Below are 27,644 nucleotides of genomic sequence, written 5' to 3' on the forward strand. Positions count from 1 at the left end.
AACAAGCTGTAGGAATATATATATGAGTGTATTTATGGATCTTGCATGTAATTTATAGGCCTGTGGGTTTAGCTATGGGGCCAGAACATGACAACACACACTGAGAAATGGTGGCAACTGGTCTTAAACACAAAGACACACACTATCCACACCTCTTCCCATGCTGGATTTTCTCTCCCCTTAGACCCCATAAAATATTCATATAAAATAAAAAGATGGCTTTGTTAGTATGAGAATGTGGCTCTGGGTACCACTGGGAAGTTAAAATACAAATCAGGAAGTCCAGTTTGATTTAACTGCTGGTTTCACACCAAATGTGCAAGATACAGTTTGTGTAAGGTAGAGCGTGTAGTGATGAGCATTATGAAAGCATTATCATTCTGCAAAACAAAAAGGATGCTGTTACAAAACTCCAAAACTTCAGAGGTGCACAAAACTAACATCTCCATTTTTTTTCTACGGTGAAATTGATGCAACTTTGCAACAACTTCTTGACATAAGTAACATCTGTAACCTTCTGTCAATGCTAGAGGGCCATGTCATGGAGTTCATGGAGGCCACGCCATGGAGAATACTTGGAATCAATATTTAACTTAGTACTTCCTCGGTCAGCAAATGCTCAAAGCAGCATTTGGGATGGAAGTTTCAAGTAATTTCTATGTTCAAGTACTCTGATCAAATTATAATCGAGTACTCGAGTACTCACCAAATAAAAAATAAATAAATCTAATGTCAGAATAGGAATGTAACTTGGCCAACAACAGAAAACAAGTGCAATTTGAAATTCATTTATTGAACAACCAGGCTTTAATTAGACTATTCAACCATAAATTCAAGGTTAGTCCCACTGCATCTACTTTTCATAATGTGTGATGTGATTTGTAGCATGTGTATCATGTTTGGTTAAATGTTGTTTTGTATTTTTGTGTTTATGTGTGGTCTAATATTTCATGTGTACAGCTGACATCCTTGGACACAACAAATTTCTGATTTTTTTTCTAACGATACATTGAAAGCAAACTTTCTGTTGCTGCCCATACATAGGTCAGAGGCAGCACTGAAGCACTGTCTCCAGAGCCACTCTCTTCCCATTCAGTTAAAAGTTTGCCCATTTAGCACAAGCTAACACAGCAGCAGCAGCTAACATCAGACACCGAGCTGTTAAACGGTCCTAACAAACTCACACCAACACTAAAATGCCTCTATTGTTTAAATGCCTCTATTAATAACCACTGGGTAACATTAGCCGTGTGATGCTAGCAGTTAGCCCTGTCAGTGCATGTCTGTTTGGGTGAACTCTCACAAACTGTCCCCAACAGGGAACTCACACTCCTGCAGCAGTAGTCTCGTGATAAACAGAGAGAGCGAAGCAATAAGCTGCAACCTCTCTACAATGAAATGATTGTACCTGTTTTAAACAGTAAAGAAAAAAATAGAAAAGTGCCAAAGCAATGTGGGAGGTTGGGCGGCAATTACTCTATACGCTGAACGAATACTAATGTGCAAATCAATCACTATCTCTAGTGGGCATAGCCTTAATGTTGTACTTGGTGAGAACACAGTGTTCTCTTGAGGCAGGACATCACAATTTAAGATTGTTGCACAAAACTTTCAACAATCTGCTGATCCGTCCTGATGTTTGCACAACGCTACACAATACTGACCCCAAGGTAATCTACCTGGAATTTTCACTGGCATGTATTTTCCACATAAGTTGAACTGGTAAAAGCTGAAGCAGATTTAAAGTTTTAGCTGCACATTCTTGAGTTTTTTCGCCTGAACTCTCTTTCAGTCAGCTCTTACTGATATTGCCACTTTGAATGCAGCCGAAGATTTTGTATGCGTGTTTGCTGTCTGCCTGTGTGATACCTCATGCATGCTAGTGTGTCTGACAACAAAACAAAACACCTCCTTACCTGTCAAACAAACTTCTTATCTCTACGTGGCTTCAAACTTTAGTGGGTGCATTTTCACACACAAGCTGTTTCGCCCTCTAGCACCCAAAACTTCATCACCTGCTATCCTGCAACTACCCTCCAAAAAAATAAGTTCATCAAACAAAGAACAACAAAGAACCCCCACAGCTCCTACCTGTGAAAAGCACACAGCACATGGTGACGGACAGTTATTATGACACTGCCGAAGTGTTACCTGAGAAAAGAGGGTACTAGAAGAAAAGAAAAGGTGGGATGTTGGAGTGTATATGTGTTTGTGTGTGTGTGTGTGTGTGTGTGTGTGTGTGTGTGTGTGAGTGTGTGGGTGTGTGTGCTGCACCTGCAGAAAGACATGAGCTGTCTGGATATGTGCTGTTTCATTAGAAAGTGGAGCTGAGAAGAGCAGTACTGGACCTACAGCAATAAAAACCGCAGCAAAGAAATGACAGCCACGCTGTGAATCACCTGAATCCTCCACAGCCAGACACTGAAAGCTGCAGCAGCGAGTTCAGAACGCAACAAAGTCAAACTTCAAGGCTGAAGAATGGAAAGTTAAATTGGACAAAATGAGGTACGCAGGGAGTTTGCTTGCTCTGCTATCTGACACTGCTGTTGCTTGAAAATGAGGTCAGAGTTCAAGCTCTGGCAATGCCTCTGGCTTGGGAGTGAAATGGGGGTGCTGTGACACAACCACACCTCCGCTGACACAGATAGCTTCTCCATGTGTGTGCACAGGAATGCGTATGAATGAATTTATTTCATGGCCTATCAGTTACTGTATGTCTTCATTCCCGATGCATCTCTTTCTCCACGCTGGATGCCAGCAGGGATAGCAGTGTGTGTGTGTGTGTGTGTGTGTGTGTTTGGGTGTGTTTTCAACAAACCTCCTGTGGATAAAGCTGTGATGCTATATGGTAATAAGATGCTTGTCTAACATAGCGCAGTCTAGCTGCATAGCTAAGTGTGAAACTCTATACCAGGAGAATTCAAGTCGGTAGTACAAGGGAAATCCAAGTTGGGCTCATGTTACACTTGTGACAGCGTGGTGGTCGGGGGAAAAAATATTCCAGTCTGAAAAATGTTGTTTTTAACAATGTCTATACAGGGTAAAGCTAAAATAACACATCTATGTCTAAGTATGTGCACACAGAAGGGAAAAGGAAACACAAAATACGGTACACCAACAGAGATTTAACAGTATGCAGTTCTCGTCCAGGTTAAATCAAAGTTCTGGCATTATTTGCAGAGTTTAAAAGCAAACCAAAGAAACGCCACTGAAAATAATGTTCACTTCACTTGCCAGGTTTTAAAATGCACTGTGGTTTTGACAGTCTCCGACAGTACCTCAACCCATCCACATGGTTCAGTTAAAACATAACCAGAAATCACACACACGCACAAAAAAACATGCAATATGCTGATATTACTTACAAAAATCATGATAAATATTGTATTGGCACTTTAACAACATCCCTGCTGACTCTCAACACAGAAAGCCAACAAACTTCTGTAAAGGCTGCCAAACTATAACAGTCAAAAATACCACATTAACCCAAGCAGAACAAAAAACACAAAAACAGCCAAAACAGAACCAGCAACCACAACACATTCATAGGACAGCACGTACACATATGCCGTATGTATTTAAAACAAGTCTCCTATCGTCACCCTGGGCACAAATTCCTTATCGAGCCAAATCTCCCTGACAATTGCACAGAGGATTAAAACGAGTAAAGATTTATACTAAGTCCATGTTCATGGAACAAAGCAAGGCAAAGCCAGATAAAAGACAGAGAAATCCCTACAGTCCTGGAATATAATGAATATGTTTTTATCGTGCTGACAATCTGATAAGAGTGCTTGATAGGAGTGGGGGGAAACATAGAAGTCTAGGAAGTATAAGTGAGTTTGTGGAGCTACAGGGTTTTAGTTTACCTCAGCAGTACTTCAACAATAGAGCAGCTTTAAGCAAGCGCAGTCATAAAGAGCTTAGAGTTGGTTCTGCAGTGATGTAAAAATGCATCTTTGTTCTAATTCTACGTGCATTTAAAATGCATTAAAAGTTGCAATGCACTCCAACAACCCCACTTTGATACAGACGATAGCTTTTAGCATACACAGGAAGACAAGGCACATGAAGTCGTCTTTGAAATTACTGGTCGACTGAGCAATTGGTTGACTAAGGGGAATTTTAATCAACCTTTTACTTAACTTTTCGGAGAATTACCCAACATTTAAAGGTCCCAGCCTTTCTGATAAAAGCATTTGCAGCCTTTTTTCTTTTTTTTTTTTTTTTTTTTTTTTAGATCACTGAAAATTGAATACCTTCATTCAGACAAAATAAGTGAAACAACACCTCAGGCTCTGTGAGCTGCAAGGACTGTAAGTTCTTTCTTGGGACACATCACTGAATGAATAATTAATCATTTAATTGGATAAAAAATACAGTTTGATGATGAAATCATCAAAATGCAGCACCAGCTGTCTTAAAATCTGATTTGATCAGTTAGTCTAATAGCTGCTGTATACTGTAGCTCCCTGATCCACCTGAAAAGGCGACCAATAAAAACCTCAGGACACAGTGCTCCTACACATGCTGCTATATGCTTACATCTGTTGGTCCTGACACTTCTACTGCCTCGCTGCAGACACTCTGCTCTGCACTCTCTCCAAACACTGAGCTGTACAGACCACAGTGTACTGTTTACTCGCTGACTGTAGCTCCAATTCTGTGCCCATAATAATGAATGTGAGTGTCAAAGCAACCGTGGATTACAGACAGGCTGTCAGATCTGAGGCTTTGTTTTGCATTTATAAGTTTAATAAATGTCAGCGTCAGAGATAAAATCAATACGCAGTCATAGCCCGTGTTAAATGCTTAGGTTTCTTGTGAAAAGAGTGAATTCATGAGAAGAGACAGTGGACAGAAGCACATTGTTTAGTTTCATATCCAATATGTGAAGCTCTGTACCTTCAGATTTAATTCAGCTCAGCTGCCAGAAGAAAATCTTGGCACTGTATGTTTTTGCAAACCATAGATATGTTATATCTGTAGCTTTCATACAAATAATAAAGCATTTCTAATGTGATGTAGTATAGACCCTTTTACTGTTAGTAAAAATCTGAGTTTTTTTGGTGGGCAGGGCTTAGCTGGAGGCAAAACAATTCTCCAAAGACATTAGCCAGCGCTAGCTAGCAAGTTATGGCTTGTTTTAGACAGTTGAGGAAGGAGATGCGAGTGGTGCATTCAGAAATACTCATTCTGAGTGCCGGAGCGTACTCTGGTACAAACTGGACCGCTCATGAATTTGTGATGCATTCTGGATGTACCGTTTGGTTATCCAGAGCAGGGCAATCTTGGAGTGGCAGAGCGCTCTCTGGGAACTCTGTCTGGAGCGCCGTGAGGACTCAATGTGTGATTAACTTTGTCAGTTCATACAGAAATATAATACTCTTACTTTGATCAACAGGGTTGACTGAATTTACGAACGCACCATGTCAGGTCACTCACTTTCCAGGACCGCAAGTGTTACTTGAATGAGTTAAGACCGACTAACGGGACCAGACCGACTGACCTGTATGCTCTCACTCAATGGATGGAAGATTGACACAGGTGGGATGACCGGCTCTGTGGTTGATTACTATGCCAATCGTACAAAGGAGGACGACACTTGAATGGCTTCCTTCAGTTTGTTTTGCTACTGAGCTAACGTTAGCTAATGCACTAAGAAGTTAGCGTTATTCCTCTTAATACCTCCCAATTTGTGATTAGGTTAGACATGACAACCCTTAATAACATAACGTTATTCATCCCTACAACAGTAAATACTTTTTTCTCTAACCTGATATGAAGTGTGAGCTGCACATGTGAGCATTTTTGATGATTGCCTCCGTCCAGTTCTTTGTCTTATCACATACAACCAGTTGTCTCTGTTTTTGTTGACAGGCAGTGGTGGCTGGTGTGTGATAAATTTAAGTTTTAAGCCATGACTCCTTCTATTCTGGCTCCCAATAAAACAACAAGATAATGTTTTAAGACTCCTATGTAGCCTACAGCCCTGTGGTGCCAAGTCATGTTTTGCCTCCAGCTAAAAACTGACGTCATTGTGATGTTGGCCCTAAAAGGGTCTATATAAACTGACTTTGTCATCGGACGGGTGGCGGGGGTAGATGGCATGACACCAAGGCAAGACGCCAGCAAAGCTTAGGACCACGGTTGCTGTTTCCACCGGGTATAGTGCCACAAAAAGCGGCTGTTTTTACTGAAACATTGTTAAGTTTCCTGCCAAGATGGTGCTTCAAAAAGCTTGTTTATTTTACCAAGACATTAATGCATTTCCAGCAGGAATTGTGCCACCAAAACCTGGTATTTTAAGCCAAAACATGTTCTTTTCTGAACCATAAGCAAGTGTTTTTTGTGCCTATACACAAACTCACATTAACCACAGCATTGCTGAATGTAAAGCTTGAATGTTCAACGTATCCGCTACATAATAATGTACAAATGTAATGTATCTATGGTTTACAGAAATCAACAATGCCAACATTTATTCCTGGGATTGAGTTCTTTGATTCCAAATTATAGTGTATGGATTAAAAACACAGCAAAAGCCAACTTTTCCGGGCTGTGGCTAAGGTTGCATGTGTGTGGGTGTCAGCACACTCTCCAACCGTGTTAACATTCAAATAGACAAAGAAATGTGTGCTGCTTTGACACTTGCTTCGGGGTTCTCTGCCTGGCATCAACAACTGCTCCAGCTCCAGGTGGAAATGTGTAATGTGAATGTTAGTTGTATTGCTGAAATATTTGATCTTTCCGCGACCTAGTTTGCATACTGTATGGCTCTTATCCAGCTCCTTTTTTCCCCCTATTCAATTTGTAAAAGCCAAAATGTGTCCATTTGGATTGCTGGAAAATCCAAAATGACAGCTCAGACTCGGCCAGAAAGAAACGACTGTAGACTCTGTTGTGGAGTTGGCTTAAATTTGAATTCAGTCAAAAATCCATCAGTGTGAGAAACAGGAGCAGTATGCTGAGTCGCTGAATAGGTTTGGTCTGACAGTACAAAAATGACAACAAAGGAATAACAATGTAGCACCAATTTATCTAATTTATCTATTTATATTATAAGCTGAATCAGAGCATATTCATAATGCACAGAGTGATGTTTTTGTCCCTCAGGATAATAAAGAATAACGTCTTTGGAAGAGCCATTGAACACTTATCAGAATCAGTTAATTAAACTAAACAAGATCAATGGCTTCCCCTAATTAATATTACATTCACCACATCATATCAGTTAAACGTGACTTCATCATGGTGTTTCACAATACACGGACAGACTAAAGAGAGTGGCCGGCTGTTTACCCAGCAGACGATACTTGGGCAGCCCTTTGGATTCAGATTGAGGAGTTTTCTGCCCCAATGCACTGATTAATCAAAACAGAATCACAACGAAGAATATTTTTTCCCCACTCGTAGAAATATGCAACTGAGAGGAGTGCTACTCAAAGTTAATATCAGTTTAAGAACTTGGAGGGTCCAAATTATAGGGTAAAACATAGCTCAGCTAACACTATTCAAATACATACAGCCCTCAGATATCACTTCCAATGTTGCTACTTGGGCTGCAGCCTATCCCAGCTGACATTGGGCGAGAGGCAGGGTACACCCTAGACAGGTCACCAGACCATCACAGGGCTGACACATAGAGACAGACAACCATTCACACTCACATTCACACCTACGGACAATTTAGAGTCACCAGTTAACCTGCATGTCTTTGGACTGTGGGAGGAAGCTGGAGTACCCTGAGTAAACCCACGCTGACACTGGGAGAACATGCAAACTCCACACAGAGGGGCTCCCCATACCCGGGGTTCAAACCAGGAACCCTCTTGCTGTGAGGTAACAATGTTAACCACTGTACCACCGTGCACTGTCCATTTTCCCACTCATAGGAATATGCAACTGAGAGGAGTGTCACTCCAATTGCAGTCCAAGAATTTGGTCCAAATTATAGGGTAAAACGCATCTCAGCTAACACCATTCAAATAATTACACAGCCCTCGGATATCACTTCCTGTGTTGCTATTTTATTCCAGTGTAATGATCAATTTACTGATAACTGATCAAGGTCAATCTTCTGCACTTAGCATGCTCCAAGAAACTTCTATTCTTCAGTCACAATACTGAAATTTGATGTCATTTTACTTTACTTTACCCAGGTAGAGTTTACAGTACTAACCACTTATCCTGTTAGGGGTCACCAAGGGGCTGGAGCCTATCCTAGCTGACATTGGGTGAGAGGCAGGGTACACCCTGGACACGTCGTCAGACTATCACAGGGCTGACACATAGAGACAGACAAACATTCACACTCACATTCACACCTACTGGTTACCTATGAGTCACCAATTACCTTACATGTCTTTGGACTGTGGGAGGAAGCAGGAGTACCCAGAGAAAACCCATGCTGACACAGGTAGAACATGTAAATCCAAACAGAGGGGCTCCCCCAAACCGGGGTTCAAACCAGGAACTCTCTTGCTGGGCGTTGACAATGCTAACCACTGTCCATTTTTTTCCACTCATAGAAATATGCAACTGAGAGGAGTGTCACTCCAATTGCCGTCCTAGAACTTGGAGGGTCCAAATTATAGGGTAATAAATCAAATAATCATACAGCCCTCAGATATCACTTTCAGTGTTGCTATTCTATTCCAGTGTAATGATCAATTTACTGATAATTGATCAGGGTCAATCTTCTGTAATTTGCTAATGCATAGTGTTAACCTGCCCCAAGAAACTTCTATTCTTCAGTCACAATACTGAAAATTGATTTAATTTTACTTTACTTTAGCCGGGTAGAGTTTACAGTACTTGGAAAAACAATCTGATCACTAAATAACTTGTTCTTTTGTGGAGGATATGTAATTAATTTAATTGTCACTTAGGGAGAGGCACACTGAGAAATAACTCTTTTTGTTTGTCTCCCATGGGCTGGAGAGAGAAAAAAAACACTGCAAATACCTAATTAGCCAATGAATAATTGCTGAGTTAATGGCCACCTCAAGATACAATCTTGAATGTAACAGTCACTCTCCAAATTAATGGGGCTGCGTATTGTGCGGTGGGACAAAGTGATTCTGCTCTCAGTAGCAAACTCTGATTTTTATGCCTTAATGCTTATTGCAGCCAAGCTTTTATCATAATTCTAATAAACACATTACTCACAGACGTTGGCCGAACACCCAACGCCTCCCAGTTGTGCAATTTGTCTCTCTGTCTGTCTTTCTCCCTCTGTCTTCATTTCGCTCAGATATACAAATGCGCCTTCATTCTGAGAGCATACAGAACTGAAATTTAATTCCAAAGCACACATCAAGCGCTCCCTCAGAAAGTGTTTATCTTTTCCTTTCCCCCCTTTTTTTGCAGAAGCTGTCCTTCACTTTGATATGAAATAAACTAAAAGCCAGCGTTGCCCATCACTCCTGTGCCAATGTCGGCGATGAAAATCAGTATGCATCTTGCTCCAGAGAAGCAACAGCCTTTTCCTTTATCCCTCGCACGCATACGAGCACACATACATACTGTATTACAATTCTGCCAGTTTCAGACAGCAAACTTCAGAGGAGCTCTGCTGTTGCTTTGGGGTTTCCTCCAGTTTGGTTGGCGGGCCTCTGGATTATTTTAACTTTAACATGCAAGCGACACAACTCCAGAAACCACCGTAATTACAAGACCTGGTCAGGCCTTTGAATAATTTTGGCAGCCAGAACGTTGATCGAGCGTATGACTAGAGGGGGATGCCTCAGTTAAAATAGGACTGCCACATGGAGTTGATTTGGGGTTTTCTACATGGGGAGCCTGAGAGCAAGCCAGCGCGCTTCTAACCAACAGTTACAGCAAGTCATGAAACCAGTAGGAGCCAGTGGGAGAGAGAATCATCTGCAGCTGAGGAGAACAGTAATTCCCGCTCAACTGCTTGCATAGTTCGGTCCATTACTTCTGTAATCTCACCTACTCTGACATTTGCTAGTGCCAAAACTCTGTGTAGACAGGATTAAAACTGTGTGCAAACAAGAGCTGAAATATGCATACACATTATTGTTGTCAGATTTCTAAGCTATGCATATATGCATGGTTCTGTTTGATAAATCTCACTGAAACTGCCTAATTTTCACTCCCACAGTTAGCCATAGATGGATGTACACACCCACAATCTACTGTCTGCATATAAATTGCCTCTGTCTGCTCCTGCAGTCTCCAGTGAAGCACAATTTCACTGCTTTGACTTTGTCCACACTAAAACTGGTATTTTTGAAAACAGGGTTTTTCCTCCTTTTTCTAAAAACAATCCACAAGAGCACTGTTTTAAAAAATGTATCTGTCCAAATGAAAAATGCCAAAAACACAACTGACGCACTTACAAGAGCATGCCAAACCAACAGGCGGTGATATAGACCCTTCTTCTGTTAGTAAACAGTATGACGTTTTTTGGTGGGCGGGGCTTAACTGGAGGCAAAACAGTTCTCCACAGACATTAGCTAGCTCTAGCTAGCAAGTTCTGTTGGCTTGTTTTAGACAATGGAGGAAGATGATACGAGTAGTGCGTTCAGATATACTCATTCCGAGTGCCGGAGCACATTCTGGCACAAACTGGACCGATTGTAAATCCCTACCAAATGTACCGTTCGGTTATCCAGAGCACCGCACTCCCAGAATGGCAAAGCGCACTCTCGGCACTTTGTCTGAAGAAAGTTAGTGTTACGGAGAAATCCAACATTCCTCTTAATACCTCCCCAATTGCTGATGAGGTGGACATGATAACCCTTAATACACATAATGGTATTCTACAACAGTAAATACTTTTCCCTAACCTGATATGAAGTGTGCGCCACACGTGAGCATTTTTGATGATCGCCTCCATCCAGTTCTTTCGTTCAATCACATTTAACAATAGTTGTCTTGTCTCTTTTTTGTTGACAACATTTTAAGAGTCCTATGTAGCCTACAGCCCTGTGGTGGTGAGACATGTTTTGCCTCCAGCTAATGAAATTACGTCACTGGGACGTCAGCCCTAAAAGGGTCTATAACCCTAACCCTAAAGCCATGTTGGCCAATCCAGCAAGGAAGAAAAAGACAATGTTGGCCAATCGGAAGCCTGAAAAAAAGCTATTACCGGAGGGCTACCTGGCTGCAATGGCACATTGTGGAGGGGGGAAAATCATATTTGTGGGCTGATAGTGAAGCAGAGTTATTGATATCACATTCTGATGCCTCTTTTCCGAAACACAGCGGAAGTGTGTACGTTTATGTGTAAAAAAGTCCTGTTAGCAAGGTTAGAGCCAGCATAATTTTGGCAACTGTCTACCATTGCACGAAATCTTGCTTTATTTGTGGCGCTTCACAAAGGAGATAACGGTGCACATTCTGATGTCACAAGCCAAGAACTCTTATCTGTCTCCACGACAACAGTGAAAACAGAGTTTCTGAGCATCTTCAACCTGAAGGGAGACTGACTAAAGTACCTTTTTCAAGTGGCCTAAAATGCAGTTTGTGTATGGACCAAAATGCATAGAAAAAGCTACCTGTGTATGTGTGGACCATGTCTAAGCCCTCAGTCAGCACCAGAGCATCAATCCCTATGTATGGCTGTGGCTCGATGTAACACCCATAGGGCTCTATTTTCATGGCGGCCCTCATCCTGACCCTTAAAATTGGCTTTTCCTGTCCGTGTGGTATTTTGATGCCTATGGCAGCGTGCACAGAGCACAGGTGGGAGGACAGGCGCAAAGAAGTGGGTGGTTCATTCAAATGAGTTCGCACAAAGACAGTTATTTCAATAGAAATTGGGTCGAAGGCATTGCTCTGAGATTAGACGACAGTCTCTGTTGCCAATTAGGTGATTTTGTCAACAAGAGCAAACTATATCCTTGCAGCAAATGCTCAGAAACAACAAAATAATACTTAAAATGTAGTTAAAGTGTTTTAATTAAACAATCTTCGATAAGTAGATGCATTTGAATCAAAAGTTAGTAAGAGCTGTTTATGCAGTATCTGTTCTCCACAGCTGCTTTATACTGTTTGACAACCTTCTTCTTCAGTTCATTAAATCGCTGCAGCCATCTGAAGTCAGCAGGACAGACATATGTGATAAATCTGCAGCCTCTGATTGTGCCGCAGTGCCATTACACACGACCATTTACTTTGATTAAATCACATGCAAACGACACCAGGCTGCTACTAAACAACCGCACGACTCTTACAACTCTCTACTCTGCCTGGTCATGCAAAATATTGATGCAATTCTGTACGCCGCTTTCTTCCTCAAAATGTTGCGTTTTAATCTTTATTTTTTTAAACTAATTGTGGCACAAACAATGCTGTATCACCTTAAGTATGATATAATGTGACCTTTTAAGATGTGAGATATAGTGACTGAAACAGCCTTGGAATAATGCTATCATATAATAATCATCCACCAGTTGCAATTTTTTATTTCTGTAGCCTTTTTGCACTTGTGCTGTGCTTGGAGACGCCCACACAGTGTGTGCGCCCAAGACCTATCACCTTTGCGATGGCTGTTGTGCTTGTATAGTTAAAACAGGGCCCACAGTGTCATTAATTTATTAATCCATCACACATGCACCTTTAAACCATAATTGGTCACATAATCAAAAGCTATACTTCAATCCAAAGTTGAGAGTATGTGGCCAAAAGTTTGTTTTACAATCCTAGTTTATTCTGCTCATGAGACAACATGTGGATTGCCAACAGTAAATCAAGTTCTGAATTCATGCTGTCAAACTTTATCTGGAAATCGATGTGCTGTCATTGTCTGAGAGCGTCACGCACAAGTCTTCCAGCTGCCACGCATCAGTCCCAAACCGCCATGCTACAGTGGCAGCCAATGAGGTGTCAGGGCTCCGGAGACCCTTGTTGAATTGGTTTCTGAGGAAATCATAAACTCCTCAGTAATGCTGACAGTCTTCTCAGGCACCTGCATGTCTCTGGAGAACTTTTACGCTTAACAAGGCTGAGGTGACAGATTGCAGGAGAGGAGCGGGTTGAAGGACCGGCTTCCCTCTACGCAGAGAGCTGGGAATACACTTTATATTACATGCTGAACATTTACTTTCCGTCAGTCTTTATGGAAAAATATACTCTCTCCAACATTCAAGTCCTCTCCCACATGACATTGTTCCTGAAATAATCTCCTTGCCCTGAATTTGAGTCCCACAATGCTTCTCTGCAGACAGAAGGTCACACAGCTTGATGGAAGTGGGACAGCGGTGCTAAAAGTATCCTAACGATCCAGACTGAGAGATTAATAACAGTTTTACATGGAAACCAGCATCCAGAGTGTTTTTCTGGTGTGGTTTAACTTTCCTGCACTTTCCTGTGAGCAACCTTGTGGTGAAACACCAATTACATTGATTGACAACACTTTTCTACTTTTTTTTTTTTACCTTTATTTAACCAGGAAGTCCCATTATGATTGAAAATCTCTTTTTTACAAGAGAGACCTAGCCAAGGTCGCGGCCAATCAATATGCAGCAAATACAGCATATCTTCCTGAGACCCTGTTTCCTCATATGAGGACATCACATTTTGAGTTTACTTGACCTTATACTTCATTTTACTTAATTTAGACCTGCTGTCCTTGTTTGTAGACACTTTTTTGTGCCATCAAATGGTAAAAGGTGGCAGCCATCTCTGCCAAGTCAGTCTGCAGCCGATCCCGACACAAAAATTGGACAAGGTCCAAAACCTGATCACATTTTATGACTGAAACTTGTTTATTTATGACTAATATGTCTGTAGTATGATATGGCAACAAATTTGACCAATTTTAGTAACAGCAACAAGCAAAGAGTAAGTAAGAGTCCAAGTACTTGTTTGAAGATGTCCCAACTCTCACCTATGGTCATGAGCTCTGGGTAGTGACCGATAAAATGACATTGCGGATACAAGCGGCCGAAAGGAGTTTCCTCCGTGGGGTGGCTGGGCTCAGCCTTAGAGATAGGGTAAGGAGTTCGGACATCTGGAGGGAGCTCAGAGTAGAGCCGCTGCTCCTTCACGTCAAAAGGGGTCAGTTGAGGTGGTTCAGGCATCTGATCAGGATGCCACCTGGGCGCCTCCCACTGGAGGTGTTTCAGGCATGTCCCACTGGTAGGAGGCCCCGGGGCAGACCCAGAACACACTGGAGGGATTACATATCTCATCTGGCCTGGGAACACCTTGGGGTCCCCCAGGAGGAGCTGGGAAGCGTTGCTGTGGAGAGGGACGTCTGGGGTACTGGTGGATGAATGGATGGATGGATGGATGGATGGATGGATGGATGGTTTGAAGACATTGGGACTTTATTGCTGTCTTGTTTGAGGGCATTGGGACTTAATTATTGTTGACAGTGTTTAGTTAGTTTATACTTATCGGGTCCTACTGATTCCAAATAGCTCGGAGAAATCAAAAATGCATACCAAACAAAAGTTCAGGTCTCAGGAGGATATAATAGAAAAATCCACAGTAACACAACAACAGCAACTATTCAAACATGGCCTCTCAAGAAAATGACATGACATGACAGATGTTCTTACATCTAGATCTATGGCAAGCGTTAACAGAATAAAGGTGAGCTGGATTAAATATGGATGGTTAGTGATAACGTTAATTCACAAACTCAAAACAGTGCAGTTTTATTCTCTCTAGAACAAGTTGCCCTCGATTTTTAATGACTCATACAAAAACTAATTGCAACTATTTGCAATTTTCACTTGCTCCCTGATTTTATTACAAAAAAACACCTAAAACACTGCAACATGCATCATAGTTTTTTTTAAAAGATGCTGTGAAATCAGGCTTTTTAAGCTGCAACAATCTTAAAAAAAGCCTGCAAAATCCTGAAGGGACTGTATAATACACAGAGGTGTGAATCATTTTTGGTCATTAGGCTCACAGTGACTGATAAATCCAAGATGAAACATTTCATATTTCATGGCAGAAGCATCTTATCACATACTTTTGCTCCTTTGTTGCTTAGTTATTTCAGTACTTTCTCTTGACTGACACTGGATCTCTTCTTTCGAGTCTCCTCTATCCCTGGGCCCCTGGGTGTAATCAGAAGAACCATGATGTGCTGGTAGAAAGAAAGCCTCCTACATTGAAGTGCAGGAGCAGAACGGAAGCAGAGAGACTGAGAAGAGTGGGGAGGGGGGGGCTGGATATAATGCTGCAGAAATGTACACAAATTTCAGGCAAACACGGTACTAATGAGGGTAGGGGTACTGTTGGCGGCCAGAGAAATGGGGCTTGGAAATGAAATGATTTCCCTATTACACCCTTCAGAACAAAAACTGAATTATTAAAATGAACATTTTCCATCTTGCGTTCCACACTAAAAAATTCCTCAACCATTGTCGGACGGAGGATGGAGGATTAATGGTACTTCAAGAGACGGGATTCAAACAGCAGTGAGTGAGTGGATATTGTTCCATGAGCATGTTTGAAGCTAGGATTTTATTTTGGTGCTGAATGCTCTTTGAGTCATTGTCATGCTTCTCTTAAGAATACCAATGACCTAATTACTGAGCATATTATGGGTATTAGTGAGCCGTATCTACATTGTCTTTCCAGCAACCTTGCAATTTTTTAACCATGCCAAAAATAACCCAAGAAAGGATTTTAAATTTCATCAGAATTGTATCAGAAAAGCCACTTCAAATTGAAGAAATTTGGGTTGGAATAATCTCATAAAGGATCCTGGTGGGACTCATTAATATCATGATAGCAGTTTTGTTGCACATATTGACTTCACTTTTTAAAACCCCATCCTCCTGCATATTCCTAAAAACAATTTGTTTGTTTTTGTTGTTTTGGTTGCTTCTTTTTTTTGGGAACTCATCATTTTGATAACTAGCAGGGAGGCAGAGTGAGTGGCAGAGATATGGGAGCAGAAGCCTACAGCTCCAGAGGAATTGATGCCAGATGGTGTTCTCATTGAAGAAATTAACCAGCAAAATGAGAGTGAGAAATGGACTGGCGGGGTGTGGTTGCCCTTCCAGGCGCACACACACACACACACACATTCACACACACTCACACAGTCTTGACGTTTTGTGGATCATTGATTGTGCTTCTTTAATGTATGAAATTCCACAGGTGGCTGCATGTACAGTAATTTAGGCAATTTATCAGCTGCTAATCTGCTCGGCTCACTCTCGCTTATCAAAAGAGAAGCCCTCGATGTTCAGGTGAATGGTTTCTTTGGGAAGCTGGCCGGTTCTGTTTCAGTGGAGCAAATATTCCTCACGAGGAACATAATACGATGAGCAGAAAACATAGAGCATATTACGTTTTAGTTGTTATGACTCAGTTCCCTCAAGTGCTGAAATTGCAAATCGGTGCAATGTGGTGATATATCAACCTGGATAGCAGCAAAGCTATAAAATGAATACCTCTGATCTGTGCTTGAGTGCGCAGTTCAGTTACTTAAGGACTCAGTGTGTGGTTGTTATAAAAACACACACACAGTACGTGCCGTAAGATTTGCAATCCTAACTAAATGCCTAGTGATGGAGCATCACTGAAATGAGGTGTAATGGGAGTGGATAAGAGCAAAGATGGAGATCAGAGGATTGTTTTGGGGTTGTTTTCGGTGTTTCAAATTCTAAGTGAAAAGCAGACACACACACACACACACACAGACGCATGCATGTATCCATTGTGGAGAGAGTGATGTGCACAATCATCTGATCATATCTCCACTTAACAGCCGTTCCAAGGGTGCAGAATGACGCGCTCTGTGTGTCCTCTGGCTCCCCGCTGCACCCCAGTGACAAGAAATCAGTCACTGGCCAAGTCATCATCATCATCGGAGCTGTCTGCGCTGATACTTTCTGTCTTTCGTGATGAACTAGCAGCTGTAGTTAGACTGTAGCGTCAAGATAAATTGCCTTTGCTATCGGTGATCAAACATAAGGATCTCTGTTTTTACAGTGAAAAATAAAGCAGGAAAACTCTTTATCCCTCATATCACTGAGAACAGTGTCTGACTTACATGATCCCCCTCTATCAGATGGATCGTCTTCCAAAACTTCACACGTGCTTTCTCCTCTAACAGGGCTCTTTAAGCATACGGCATGATCACTTATTTAAGTGCAACACTTACTCGAAGTATAACAATGTATCGATGATCAACAATTCAGTATCGCTGATGCAAAGTGAAAACATTGTCGTATTAAAGATAGACCTTTTTCTAAAATTTTCCATTGCTCGTCTGTGTCACCGGCTGCTAGTGCGAGGCAGATACTGGCAAGCAGCCAAAAAGAATATGACAAGGATATTTGCTTCCCTTTCAGGAGTAAATCCGCACTGTGGAGATATTTTGGATTTCTGAGAAAGAGACGGGTCAACAGACAAAGCACATGCCATATGCAAACAATGTCTTAACGAGGTAAAATACGCAGGAAACATGAGGATCCTGGCCGGGCATCTCACTCCATTACCTTGTTCTCACTGCAATGATATTAGCTGCTCAGTTTCAACAATTTTTACAATTATTTATGTAGGATTTTTTGTCTTTTATGGCCAAAAGCAAACAAGAAAGGGTTGGCAGCTTCTTCTGTCACTGCTTGTGTTAACTAGGCATATGATATTGTCTCATATCAATCCCTGGCCCCTGGATTGAAATTCAAATTGGAATTGGAATTCAATTCAAAATTGTATCATTGCAGACTTTATGATATCAGCTAGGGCTGCCCCCAAAAGTCGTCTAAACGTAGCCGAACAGAAAGGTTATTAGATGGCAAGATTCCATTGGTAGCTTAGTCGCACAAAAAAATAAACAAGCAAATGTGAAACTCTGTTAGGAGCTGCACCTTGTCAAAATAAATCAAAATCTGTATAACTGGACCATGTGGGACTTTAATTTGAAAGGACAGACACAGGAAGAAGCCACGCTCAGCAGTCAGACAGGAGTCAGGTTACAAACCAATCACAGCCGACAGATATCTTTACCTTCTTCTGTAAGTATTCAGTCTGATAAATAGTTGATCATGTTAGTGCAGGGCTACCCAGAGCTTTACATCTGTCCCACGGACGATAGGCTTGGAAGAAGATCAGCTCTGCACTCAGGATTTCAGGTAAATAGGCTATGCTACAGTGCTTGTTAAGGTTCAGATGCAACCTGCCACCTGAAAAAACATGGCCCAGAAATGGCACAAGAGTGACACCCAGCCTCGCATTTTCCTGTCAGTGTACGGCCCCTAATTTCCAGGGCTGGTACCTGCGGTTATTCCACAGGCTAGTTAATAACATGTCGGGCAGGAAATCCAAAGTGTGGGATCATTTTGAGAAGGTGAAGGACGAACCCAAGGTGATATGTAAACTCATCTTCATTGGTCGACTACAAACATGACGTATCATCTGAAACATGGAAGTAGCTACATGCCCATTAGCCCACAGCGTCATTAACAGGCGGCTCGCTCAGTGTGTGACGTGCACTTGTAGATAAAATATAGGCCTATATTAATGAAGGTTCATTAGTACGGTTTTGTATTTCTCTGTAATGTAGCACAGTGTTAACAATGTTACTAATACTATTCTTTCTCACACCTTCAACTCAAACCATTGTGTTGCCCCGCCCAAAATATATAACTTAATAATTAAATCAATGTCGTAAACATGCAGGCGACTAGTCGACTAATGGCCCTAAATGACGACTATTGGTCGGCTAGGATAATTTTTAGTCGGGGGCAGCCCTAATATGAGCAAATACTGTATTGCTGTCCAAAGAATCAATATAATACAACATAATGAAACTAGTGATTTTCATCCGCAACTTCTGCACTCTACTGCCCATGATCTCCAGACTGAGGGAGTCACACGTGTCCTCTAAACAGCAGGCACTAGGACACCCTTCCCCTGGAGCTTCAACAAAGACATCCTATTTTTGTGAATTCTCAAGAAGAATGAAGAGAAAGTCTGTATCCTATTTTTCTTGGGCAAAAATGGAAATATAAGGACCTGTCCTGAAACTGCAGACACAGTGCAAAGATCACTCACCCTGCTTACTCATAAGAAGTGGTCAAGCTGGGTTCAAAACGATAAACTTGAAAGGCACTTTCATGTCTTTATGGTTTCCAGGCACAGACAGTTCCTACATTTTGCCTTTTAGGGAGGACCTTAAAGGGTACGGAGAGTTACTTCTCAGATGCTTCCATTTTTCAAAGTGTGTGGACACAGTGAGAAATACACTGTGCCGGAGAATACACGTCTTCTTCTACCTGGACAAATTATCATCTTGTCACTGAAGCAGCTCTTTTTTAACAAGAAAGAAAGTACAAACACTTCGTAGCCACCATGCAAATCTACAAGGTGTGCCTGGTGCAAAAATAGTGATGTTTGTTTGGGTACCAATATTTTACCTGCAAATCGGGGCTTTCAGCAGATAATGTAGATATTTCTTGTCATAAAGTCAAAGTAATGTTCACAACTAGTTTCCTCAGCTGAAATATTCTGGAGAAAAAGGCTCAACATCAGGGACATAGTTACTTTCATTGAATGAACTCTGTGACTCCTACCAAGAGGCATATTTATATCTATATTTTTATCATATCTAAGTCCACAGAACAAATGTAAACTTTCTCAGGCCTGTATCCATCAGTGTGCCGACAACGTTGCTTTGCATTTACTGGCACATGAAGCCGGACAGGACATCGCAGTCATCACAACATGAGTAATGGCCCTCAGACTACAGGCTGCACAGAAGCTGCAGCACTTTGCGCTGAGTGTATCATACAGCTCTATCTAGAAATGTAGGGAAGCTTCCATCTTGAGTATTATTTTCTCTGCCAAGGTAAATGGAGGAAAATCGCTGCTGTTACCACAGCTTTTCATCTGGTGCTACCGCTGTGTTTGTAGTGCCATAGTTCACACAATTTTTTTCCAGAAAAGAGGAAAAAAAAAGTTTGTGAAAGAAGTATAAAACTTTATACAAAAGCTGTTATCTTTGCCCAGTATGACGTGTCAGCTGAAGTGCTTTCATGTACTTTCATAACTGTGTTTTTACAGTTAGACTTCTTTTTCAGTATTCTTCAGTAAAATGAACTAGAAGAAAGGTATCAGAACATTGACACTGATTACCTGTCCATGGATCGTCCATCGCAGGTCCGGCCGACTACAGACAGACAAGTTTTTTAATATTCACTTAAAGACTTAAAGCAAAGGTTGGAGGGTATTTCGAATACACCCTTCTTCTGCAACTCTTCCGTCTCTGTCCTAAGCCCCTCCCATAGGCAAATGCACGTGTTTCATCCAGCAACCCAGTGTTTCCTGTACACTGATCTGTTAGCTAGGTAACCAACCCACGGTCCCATCACCTCACTCCCTGCCGCTGTAGACTGCTTCACCAGGAGGAGAGCATGCAGCAGCTCTATACCTTCAGTTGGCAACTGTAGCACCTCGAATTTGGCCAGTGCAAACCCCCCAGCGCTGGGTGTCACAGCTGGGTACTGGCCAGTGGCAGTGCGAGGTCGCAGTAGCAGATAGTTTGCTAACTGAGTGGGGAGTTGGGGCCGTCCATTCCCCCAAAGCTGGGGTTTGCGGTGGCTGGATTACTGTGGCCACTGACTGCTGTCTTCCTCGCAATGTGGTCTGTAGTGGTGGGGAGTGGGGACACACTGTGATTCAAGGTTCTAGCTAACGTTAGCTACATACACTACAGTCCTGGTTAGAAGAAGGCTAAACTATTAGCAACATTTCTGAATCTGCTTTTGATTGGCCAGCTAACCTTTTGGGTTGCTCTGCAGTGTAGGCAGTTGTTGCCAATACTGGGATAGCTGCTTTCTCTGAAGGATTCTCCACTAGCCAGCCTTCCACCAAAGGGACATCCATGCGTATCTGCATTTGTAGAGCGGCCAACAGGAATGCCCTCTCTCTGAAATGATCTGTGACTGGCTCCCATCATGACTACTTTTTGTTTATCAGACCACAAATGAGGCAAAAATTAGCTAGGCAGCCAGCTCATGGTCCCATCACCTCGCTCCCTGCCGCTGCGGACTGCTTCGCCAGGAGGGGAGCATGCAGCGACTCCACACCTTCTGTCTGCAACTGTAGCAGCTCGAATTTGGGCAACACAGACTCCCCAGCGCCTGGTGTCACAGCAGGCTTCTGGGCAAGGGGCAGTGCCAGGTCTTGGCGGCATAAAGTTTGCTGATTGAGTGGGGTGTCGGGGCTGTCTGGTCGCCAAGAGCCGGGTTGTTTGCGATGGCTTGATTTGTGTTGCTGCAGCCACTAACTGAGGGTCCATCTCCAGAGCTGCTGCCTGCTCTCTTCCCCACAAGGTGGTCTGTAGTGGTGGGGAGTGAGGCGGAGAACACACTGTAATTCGAGGTTTTAGCTAACATTAGCTACATAAAGATGAACATGAAGCTAGCCCATGGTCTAATCACCTCACTCCTTGCCGCTGTGGTCTATTTAGCAAGGAGCGGAGCATGAAGCAGCCCCGCATCTTCAGTTGGCAACAGTAGCGGCAGTGCCAGGTCTCTGCAGCAGATAGTTTTCTGATTGAGTGTGGGAGTCGGAGCAGTCCGGTCCCCTGGACCTGGGGTTTTGTGGTTTCTGTGGCTACTGACTGGGGGTCCATCTCTGGAACTGCTGCCTGCTCTCTTCCCAGCGAGGTGGTCTGTAGTGGCGGGGAGTGAGGCGGAGGACACACTGTGAGTCAAGGTTCTAGCTAACGTTAGCTATGTAAATATGAACACTGTGAGCCTTTGGTTCCGGTTAGCAGAATGCTAAACTATTAGCAACCTTACCATCCATCTCTGAAACACTGCCATCAGACTCTCTTTTAGACTCTAATTTAGGCTAACTTTTTGGGTTGCTTTGCAGTGTAGGCAGTTGTTGCCAATGCTGGAAGAGCAACTTTCTCTGCAGCCTTTCACCGAAGGGACATTCACGCACATCTGCATTTGTGGAGCAGCCAATAGGAACGCCCTCTCTTTGATATAACCTGTGACTGGCCAAAGTCTCCCGTCATGACCTAGATTTTCTAAAGCCTGAAAACTGAGTCAAGGAGTTACAGGAGTCTAGTTTTCTCTCAGTGCACTTACATTACAATATGGTCAAATTTAATCATGTGATTTTTGCCCGATGACACCACAGTAAAACTGTTTACCCAAGCTTTATTGATAATGCTGAACTTAACCCCTCTGCTTTACAACTTATTTGAGAGAGAGAAAAACAGATACACAAAAGAAAATGATGAGCTCCCATGATATTTTTCTCTTACTAACTCACAAATGTTGAGACGAAGCAGAAAACTAGGGCTGTTGTGAAAAGTGATAAAGCATTGAATGATGTTGCAACTGGAAAACAAAACGAGACAAGAAGGTCAAGGGTGGGAGGGCCATTCTGTTAATGTACCGGCTTGTTTCAAGGCTTTGGCTGTTTGTGGCTGAAGCACACAGCAAGACAGAAGAGTGTACAGGTTGTGATGAAAATCCTGTCAGGTGTGGCCAAACTGACCTTTTGGAAAAACAGAAAAAATGGATTCAGAGTGAAGGAGCAGCAGACCATGTCCTGATGTCAGGGTTGTTGGCATCTGCCTCAGCAGTGAGTCTGGGTATTTCACACTGATAGGAAACGTGGTTAACATCAGCTTACTGGGCGTAGTGTGTGTCCTGTTGTCTCTTTAGAACAATTTCTTACATTATGTAATTTCTTTGCACAATATGTTAGCCTACACAGTATTTGATTATATTAAATTATTCTAGTATCACCCACACAGTCTAACCTAGATCAAAAATTATGATCTCAAAACTAAAGTGTCTGTTGAATTAGTTAAAAAGTCAACAAACTTTTCCCATCCACTTAAATAACCTTTGTTATTTGTATAATATCCTTCCGAAATAAACTGGTATTTGATAGAGTTAAACTAACAGTATAAATCTTTGTTTCTGTAACATCCCCCAACGAGAAGAGATCCCGCTCCAGGTGTAAACTCATCAATTAACCTCACCCCAAAATACAGATATGACAGTACTGAAAAAGACGGACTGGTGACGCAGGTTCTGAACCACGAAACCGGCATTCATCTGATTCTCTAATACCCCGTATTCAGCATTTTTTCAGTAGCAAAAGTACTTGGTAAATGAATCAACAGTTGTTATATATATATATATCAAACAAAAGTGAGTCTGGGTATTTCACACTGATAGAAAACGTGATTAACGTAAGCTTACTGAGTGAAGTGTGTGTGCTGTTGTCTCTTAAAAACAATCTCTAACATTATGTAACTTCTGTACACAATAACGTAGCCTACAAACTATTTGATTATATTGAAATCCTCCTTGTATCGCCCACACAGTCTAAACTAGATCAAAAATTATAACCTCAAAACTAAATTGTCTGTTGTGTTAGTTGAAAAAAGTCAAAAAGGTATACCGGCACAAGGTGGACGAATAAACCTGAAGCCAAAAACAAGCAAAGCAATAGAAACTGATCTATTTTGGTGCAAGTCTTTGTAGAGGAAAAACTTAATCCCCAAGCGTGGGCTTCACACAGAAGAAGAGTTTGTAGCGAGACAGAAGTTTGGGATGCCCCGAGGAGTGAAATAGTAGAAAGATGCAGCTCTAATGAAGACGAAATTATGAAGATGATAATCAGCTTTTGAAAGCAGAGAACTTTGAAGAATCTTATAATGTACATGCAGCTTTGTGTTTCATCCCATTTGCAGGTGCCTTGCTCCCTTAACCCCAGCTTGTGTGCTGCACATGCTGTAGGACTCTGATGATGTATAGCCATGTGACTTCCTCCATTACTCATGTGAAACATATGCATTGAATTTAAGATATCACTGTTAATTAAACATGTGGTCCTTTAAGGGAATAGCTTCTTCATTAATGGTGCTGCCTGTTTCACTGAGCTCCAATCTGCTCCACCAGACTACAGTATAAGATCCTGTATTTTAATCACAGCAATCCCCTGAACTTGGCTTCAGGTCTTATACAGGCGTGACTGAGACAAGCCCAGATAAAACAACCTATAGCTGAATGTGTCATGGGTTCAGTCGGTCCCAGTGAGCTCCAGTTATCATATTAGCACTGAATATGTGCTGTCAGCATACTATAGAGAGGTGGATATGACGCCTAGGCTTATCCCTTCACATGCATGTATTTATTTCTTGCAGGATTTTTTATATATGTGTGTTTAAAATGTATATTTTTAAAAGGGAGGATGTCTAATTAGGTAGATAAAGTTGCTGTGCACATTTTCATTTCTCATCATGCAGTGTGCACCGTCTCTCTGCTTCGTGCATTGGACTGCAGAGCGCTGTTAAAATTCAGAGCAAGTATTCAGAGAAGACAGCACTTGCTCTTTCCTGGACGTTCAAGAGTAGCCCAAGTGGGAAAGGAGAGGAAGAAGCTGCCACCCCACGGCCCCACACTGTGGCAGGGTATGATAGAAAAATAAATAAATAAACACAGCACCCTATGTTCACTGAAGCAAGCAGGTAGAAGAACTTCCCACCCCTTCACCCTGCTTATAAGTAGGTAAAATAGGTGTCAAACTTACCACCCCCATGTCCAGCTGCTCGGTAGTCTGAGACGGAGCCGCTCCAGTCAGAGGTAAAAGCCACAGTATCGGCACCAGCAGCAGCATCTCCGGTGAAGTATTCCTCATCCACTTGTGAAGAGCCAGAGAAATCATCATGCCCTATGACAGGCTGATCCTGCAGGGCTCAGACACCGACCCCGACAGCCGCATCCACGGGATAAATCACACGCCACTCGGGTTAAATTCTGTCCCAGTAAGTCTACCTGACTGTTGAGCGCAAACACATAAAACACATTAAAACCGGCGCTGGTAAAAACACTTAAGAGCATTAGAGCAGTTTATGTCCCGCAAACTGTGCTCCTAACTAACACCTAAGTGCTCATGAGCACAGATAAGCTGCGTATTGTTGTGTTGGTCTCAAGTCCAGCAGAGGTAATATCCCTGGAGCATGAGGCGCGAGCTCCCCTCTCTCTCCTCGTAGCGTCTCGAGCGCTGGAAAATGAAAGCAGCTGCGTGCGGTTGTGTCGCGAGCAGCAGAGATCAACCTCAAGTCAGCCACAATAACCTGTCACACTTCCGGGCACAATTCCCAAAATAAAACAGTCACTGCTGAATTTTTAAAAAGGTAAGTAGTCCAATAAATTACACATACGTAATTTTATTTATCTATTTACTTAATTGTTTTATTTATTTTATTAGGGGTTTGAGTTCCTGAATCTAAAACATTTAGGATTATTTTTTGCGTAAATGTGTGTGTAGCCTACAAATATTTATAAAGGAATCATACAGGTACATTTTACATTTTCTATTTTTCTATTTTTAGGGATGTTTATATACTGTATATAGGGTACTTTATTTATTAATATATGCATGTACTTCCTTTTACGTTTTAAAAATATTTATTTTATTTCATTTTATTTTGTTTTGTTTAATTTTATTAGGGGGTGTAAGTCCCTACATGTAAACATTTAGGATTAAAATAATAAGCACGATTGATGACTTTGGTGGCCGTGTGATTTAAAGTCAGTTTGTGCTGAAATCAATAAATTATTAATGGAAAATAGTTAATTGCAGTTTTCAGAGCTGTTGATTTTTTTTTTTAATTATTTATGAATTTTTGTGTAAATGTGTGTGAACATATATTTAAATAATCATACAGGTACATTTTATATTGTATATTTTTATATTTTTAGGGATGCTTATATATATAGGCTACTTTATATATTTTGGCTATATATGTACTCTATATACTTCCATATAGGCTACTTAAAAAAAATATTTTAATATATTTTATTTTATTTTATTTTATTAGGGGGTTTAAGTCCCTAAATCTAAAAACATTTAAGGCTAAAATAATAAGCACAGTTGATGACTTTGGTTGCAGTGTAATTGAGATTCAATTTGTGCTTAAATTATTGATGAAAAATAATTAACTGCAGTTTTTTGAGCTGTTGAATTTATTTTTATTTATTTATTTTTTAATTTTTTATTTATTTATTTTATTAATATTTTTTATATAAGCCTCACTGGACATTACAATCTGTGGATTTTCTATCTTTATCATACATTACACATCGTTTTTTTATGGCTTTATTAGTACAGTTTAGTTTCTTTTAGTAATTTATGTTTAGATGTGATCTGTCCTTGTGTTTGATTGTGAGCCTAGCTGCCGTATAAAGTCATCTCCTGTAAGGATCAAAATAGTATAACAATAACAATAACTACAGTAAGTCATATTTGTACAAACCATTTGCTGAGTGCAGTAGTATAAATCAGGCTATTTGCAGCTTCTCACAGTTTTACACCACTCTTAAATTAAGTAGGCTTCATTAGGTTAGTTGGTTTTCAATATAAACAAATTTAAAGCATCACTCCAGAGCTGTGATAACTTGTGAAAGACATTAATCTACTTTCAACATTTTATAGACTACATTTTTTAAATTAATTAAATAGTCAAATTCTATTAGATTAATTTAATTGTTTAAATAGTCTGTCAAATTAAAAAAATAAAAAGGATTAATTATTAAAGTAATAATCTGTTAAAGTTCGACAGGAAGTTTGGGTAAACTGCTGTTTGAGATACGGCCAGCACATAGATATATACAGACTACACTTTTTTTTATCATGACCACAAACATAGTGATGTGAAAAACAAATAGTGAATACACCATGCACACCATCATCCCCTACACTGAGTAATAGCCACATTTACATGATCTCACAGGATATGTCAATTTTAGCTTGTGCTTTTATTTTGAAGTCCAATGTCCAAGCTTCCAGTGGGCTACTTGTCAGTTTTTTTCTGGCTTTATTTAAACAGCTGTTTGAGAATTTGAACTGGGCTTGAGGTGCCTTCTATTTAATCTCCAGGTCCTTTACTCAGGATTCATCTGAAAGATAAAACAGTTCATGTCCTAAGGTGATAATGACAGGGATGGCCATGTTGTTACAGTAGTAATGTTAGGCAACACAATGCTGTAAAATAGACACATCAATGAGTAATAACTGTTGCTACTGCTGACAATAAAATTGGTATCATAATACAAATTAGAATTTTAATTCCCCTCAGAGACAAACAGAGTTGCTCAGTGGTGGAGTTTTGTTGCCTGCATGGTTATAACTCACTGACGAGGATGATTGCCGAGCCCAAGGTTAAATAAACATCATAAAATACTCATTTAAAATAAATGAAGTCAAATTAAAAGTCTAAAGTTGGGAGCGCTTGAACAACAAGCGATAACATTTTATTTATTTCAGTTAGAAACAAAGAAGATGATGATGAGCAAGATCCTTCAACTGGAGGAACCAAGTTCAAGCCCCCAATATGGCAATTATCCACCCTTATGAAATGTCCTCAAGCCAGCTTTTGAATTCCTTATTAATTCTAGCAGTGTTGACTTGTAGATGACCCTGCACCGCTGCACTCAGACCTCCCTGTGGAGGGTGCGCGCAAAAAGAACATTTTCCAATAGGAATTTTAAACAGTGAAGCATTATTGTTAGCCCAGTGGAGAATCACCGCTAACTGCCTCCACAACATCAAGGTGAATTATCCATTTAGGTGTTGAATCATATTGCAAATGCACGCACACACCTCGTTGCCCACCCACACGCAGGCGCCCACATGCGAGCATCTTAACTATTCTGTGT

General features: G+C 41.2%; 1 protein-coding gene across 1 annotated transcript in view; it reads right to left on the reverse strand.

Moving 5' to 3' along the window:
• Positions 1–24,977, reverse strand: part of mmp17a (matrix metallopeptidase 17a) — a 142,317-nt gene extending 117,340 nt beyond the window's left edge. Inside the window, exon 1 of the mRNA XM_050053582.1 lies at positions 24,514–24,977. Coding sequence (XP_049909539.1) covers positions 24,514–24,651 — 138 coding nt within the window. The 5' untranslated portion in view covers positions 24,652–24,977. The remainder of the gene's footprint in view (positions 1–24,513) is intronic.
• Between the last annotated feature and the right edge of the window lie 2,667 nt (positions 24,978–27,644).

The sequence above is a fragment of the Epinephelus moara genome, chromosome 9 (assembly GCF_006386435.1).
Source record: "Epinephelus moara isolate mb chromosome 9, YSFRI_EMoa_1.0, whole genome shotgun sequence".
NCBI classification, from domain to species: domain Eukaryota; kingdom Metazoa; phylum Chordata; class Actinopteri; order Perciformes; family Serranidae; genus Epinephelus; species Epinephelus moara.